The sequence below is a fragment of the Hemibagrus wyckioides genome, linkage group LG23 (genome assembly GCF_019097595.1).
Source record: "Hemibagrus wyckioides isolate EC202008001 linkage group LG23, SWU_Hwy_1.0, whole genome shotgun sequence".
NCBI classification, from domain to species: domain Eukaryota; kingdom Metazoa; phylum Chordata; class Actinopteri; order Siluriformes; family Bagridae; genus Hemibagrus; species Hemibagrus wyckioides.
This window is the reverse complement of record NC_080732.1, coordinates 7,248,645-7,252,724: the sequence shown is the minus strand read 5'-3', so window position 1 is coordinate 7,252,724 and position 4,080 is coordinate 7,248,645. Positions and strand designations below refer to the sequence as shown.

At 37.1% G+C, this 4,080-nt stretch overlaps 1 protein-coding gene across 3 annotated transcripts; it reads right to left on the bottom strand.

The window, feature by feature from the left end:
* Window positions 1–694: 694 nt before the first annotated feature.
* On the bottom strand, window positions 695–3,857 carry LOC131344101 (uncharacterized). Of its 3 annotated transcripts, XM_058376068.1 has the most exons (6): window positions 3,772–3,854; window positions 3,623–3,681; window positions 3,375–3,524; window positions 1,869–2,016; window positions 1,577–1,717; window positions 696–1,488 (listed from the first exon to the last, which is right to left on the bottom strand). In XM_058376068.1, exons 3-6 carry the CDS (start codon window positions 3,477–3,479, stop codon window positions 1,184–1,186), a joined length of 699 nt encoding a protein of 232 aa, XP_058232051.1. In that variant the 5' UTR covers window positions 3,480–3,524; window positions 3,623–3,681; window positions 3,772–3,854; the 3' UTR covers window positions 696–1,183. The 3 variants fall into 3 exon arrangements, 2 of the variants coding, with proteins under 2 accessions (XP_058232050.1, XP_058232051.1); XR_009203285.1 differs by having other exon boundaries at window positions 695–1,488; window positions 1,577–1,781; window positions 3,623–3,857; XM_058376067.1 differs by having other exon boundaries at window positions 695–1,488; window positions 3,375–3,451; window positions 3,623–3,857.
* Window positions 3,858–4,080: the final 223 nt, after the last annotated feature.

The following is a 4,080-nucleotide window of genomic DNA, read 5'->3' as shown; positions in this document are numbered from 1 at the left end:
CACGGACTTCAAACGGCTTGTGTGTGTGTGTGTGTGTGACGTCAGCTAGACTGAGGGAAGAGGTTTTTTTAAGGACGCATCGTCTTTAAACTGTTCCTACAACTTGAATTCTTCCTCTACAGCCACATAAACTACCTTAAACTCTTTAAACTGTGACTTTAGCTTTTAAATATTATTTGAGCATGTCTTGCAATAGTTTTAGCAACATATTCCCAATCACACTCGCATTTTCTTTCTGGAAATGCAACATTCTAGTTATTATTATTATTCCGTTTCCTCGGCACGCTACTAGTCCTAAACGGTAATAGCTAGAAACATGGTTCCAACGCTAAAATGTTGATTATGTTGTGATTAGGTGTGCTATTACTTTTCATGCTGATAAGTATTATAGTTTTTTTTATATGGATTTTTAAATGTATTTTTCGTGGACTTCAGACCGCTGCTGTGTGTGTGTGTGTGTGTGTGTGTGTGACGTCAGCTAGAGAGAGGGAAGAGGTTTGTTTTTTTTAAAGTCGTATCGTCTTTAAACTGACATTTAAGCACAGCGCACACGCCGGTTCGTTTAGACTTCATATTTTAACTGTGACTTTAGTTTTTTTGTTTATTATTCGATCATTTTTTGCAATAGTAACAGACCTCTCAGCAGCAAAGACGTATAGCAAAAAAAAAGACTGCTGAAGCCTCAATTAGGATATTAAATTTAAAAGAGCCTTTGTGCAGAGAGGACTTGATTTATTCACCTTTCGCTTACAATCAAACTAAGTTAGTACATGAATGCTTGCAAATCAATAAGAATATGTGGAATAACTGCATGACTAAACATGTATCAGCATATAAGTAGACTTGGAGAAAAGAAAACATATCCTCTGAACAAAACAGTCTTCTGTCACGTTACTTTTGCAGATATCATTGAAGAGCCAATGCTGTCGCTGTGCTGCAGAACCATTATTGGCTGCAAGACATGTGTGGAGCAGTGGAAGGAGGCTTCTCCACACTGTGCAAAATGTAGAGAAGTCAACAACAGTGCAATAGAAGTTGCAGGTCTAACTGCTGCTTTTTCAGTTTTGAAATCCTTTTTTATGGAAGAGTAATGTTTTAATTACTCACAGAAAGGTAAACCCTTACAGTTATGTATTGTAGTTGTTTCAGTTCAGTATGTTCTGTAGCTTGCAAATGCACCAGTTCATGCATTTCTCTGAGTTGTGTTTGTCAGATAAAGCAAGGCTTGTTTGTATGGAGCAAAGTTGTTGTTTACTGCTCTATGAAACAAATGTGAAATGTCAGGATATTTCTCTGAAAAATGATTCTCCGTTCTGAGTTTGTCCTGTACTGTTGTAAAGGGATCAACTCCAAACGTTGAGTGTGTTGTCAGTGCAGATCCTACATGCTGTCTGTAAAGGTCTGCAGCTCCAAATGAATGTGGCAAGAGTTCTGATGTAATTCTTCGTTTACACCCAGGTTCTGCAAAGTGATTTGGTATGCCTTTTCCTGTTAACATAAGAACAAGTGTGTGTATCAAAAATTTATGTGATAATTATCAGTGTGCTTAAGTTATACTGCCTACTACATATTTTACCTGGAATCATATGAGCATTCCATGATTCTGCCACGCTTGTAAGACCAGTGTGGCACAGCCTAGAAGTTAGATTGGACACACAGTATTTTACAAGGTTGTCCTCCATATTGATCTCCTCTTGGTCCATCAGCTGCAGAAGGGCTGTTTTCAAGGGATAGTTAACACGGTTGTTGATCTCAGGCCAAAGTCATTCAACTGTGTGGTTCTGATTTAACAAAACACCAAATGAATTTATTACAAGTATAGATTAGAAAGAATTTCAGTTTTTTTGTTGATAGTGTAGAAATATTACTCGTGTAGATGAAGTCTGTAGATAAGGCAGTCTCTCCTGATTGAACCGATGGTGTGACAGCATCTCCTGCATGAACAGTGTCAGGTAAAACTCCTTTCCATGGTCTACTCGCACTTGATCCCACATACCATAGGTGATCACTGCAGGCCTAGAGGAGGAAAATTATTTGAGGTTGTGCAAAATGTCATTTTCATTTCTGTCCAACAATGTTGCACTTTTTGTTAATTGTTTGTTATACTTTTGAATGTACGTGTTCATACACTGGTCAACCATAGCATTAAAATCCGACAGGTGTAATGTGGCTCTGACTGGTGTGAGGCTACACAGTCCCATATGCAGCAAGAAACGATGCACTGTAGGTTCTAAAGCCTTTCGATCATAGCCACAGTGCTTGGCAGTTTGCTGTGTATGGGGCAGTGTAGCCACAGACTGGTCAGGGTCACAACATTATACCCACCTGGTGGTTTTAATGTTGTGGTGTACTTATTTGGTAGTTGAAGAACAAACATTACTGCTAAGGATGTATAAAATGCGATGCAGTGTCACTTTCCACAGCAGGCACTTTAGAAGGATATGTTTAAAATCCAAGAGTTGTACAATACTCTTTTTTTCTTCTATGTTTACTGTGCAATAAATGTTTTTGTTATATGATGGCCATGGAATGTTTTTCCCCTCTCCATTTTATTAAATACACAAAGGTATAGAGTATATTGAATTGAAATAGCAAAACAAATATTGTTAATTAATTTCCAGGAACACACCAGAACAACTTGTTGATTTTCTCTGTTTTACATCAATGTACATTTGACAGGGTTTGATAGTGTTGATTTGTCATAATGTGTCTTTAATTGTTATTTTACATTTATTTCAGATAAAATAGGTTATACAAATTCATCTAAAAATTGATAAATCAAAACAACAAAAGTTTGTCTGTGATACTGTTAGCATTACCTGAAATCGTCTTCATACATGGACAGGTTGTATTTGATTGGCATTGTGGAATCACTCACAATCTTTTTGCTGAATCCATCAATGGCTAAAACATGGGTCACATTTTACATTTAAAATTTCAATACAAACCCATTGTTTCTGGTATCAGGCTTTTCACCAAAGTGTAGTTACCAGTCTAAACATCTCACATAATTTGGACTTTTAGATTTCTCTTCATTTTATATGTTAGGAATGACCGGTTTATAGTGCTTAAAACAAGCTGCACTTTCATTGGCTACAACATTCAAATACTACTGATAATCTCTACTGTACTGAATGATCACTTATCAGTTTCAGGGAGCACATACTTTTGATATTTGCATTAATTGCATTTTCTTGATCACACTTCTGTACATTTACTTTTAGTGCAGTATTTCTACAGTGTAGCCTAGTATTGGCATGTTTACTTAAAGTTTATGAACAGTTTTTGTACCACTGACTATTACAAGCATTACGCATGAATTCAACACATTTGAAACATACTGTAAGTAAAGAAAGATGAGCAAGATCACTTACTTGGCATCTTGCTTCATGATAAGGCCGATGCACCTCCTTTAAAACTGACCCAATTCGTCCTTCTGCAGCATGTATGCCTTTCGTGGACAGATATCCCTTCATCATTTTGCGGCCATATGTTGGCCCCACCAGTAAATAAATAAATAAATACTAAAAATTAGCTTCCAATACCACATGTGAAATGTGAAGACACTGTGCTAATATCAGAAAGAAAGAAAGAATGTCTCAGACAGTCAGAGGTGTCTTACCTCGTTTATAGCTTTTGCCGCTTCTAATTCCAAGTGTGTGTCCGACAGGCGAGAACAACCTGGGACATTTCCAGCACATAATTAAAAAACCATTTCATTTTCGTTTCTGTTTATAAAAAGAAACTTCAAATACCAAAAAGTACACGGACCGTAAACAGACCAAAAACACAATAAGAAATATAAAAGGAAAATGACAAATCAGAAAACACAAGGACAATTCAGACAAACCGGAAAAGGAAGGTATAGTTTGCGAGTGGAATTCTTACCTCTGATTGGACGAGACATCTGTCACGCAAGCTATACAGGAAGTACAACTTGCTACAGTAAGTGTAGAGACCTGGGGCCTCGGCCCACCCTTACGTTCTGTCACTGTACAGTTGTTTATGTGCTTGCTTGTTTTACAATATACCAACACTTTTTTTGTAGGAACCTTTTTCTGTGCCTGTCCTTTCAAGTCC

What these genes read in the sequence shown, in the direction of transcription:
- LOC131344101 (XM_058376067.1), bottom strand. Translation starts at nt 3,701, where the DNA reads ATGTGCTGGAAATGTCCCAGGTTGTTCTCGCCTGTCGGACACACACTT. An exon ending in ATCATGAAGCAAGATGCCAA is followed by an intron (nt 2,017 to 3,374) that starts GTAAGTGATCTT and finishes TTCCTCCTCTAG; the next exon opens with GCCTGCAGTGATCACCTATG. An exon ending in GAATGCTCATATGATTCCAG is followed by an intron (nt 1,489 to 1,576) that starts GTAAAATATGTA and finishes TTATGTTAACAG; the next exon opens with GAAAAGGCATACCAAATCAC.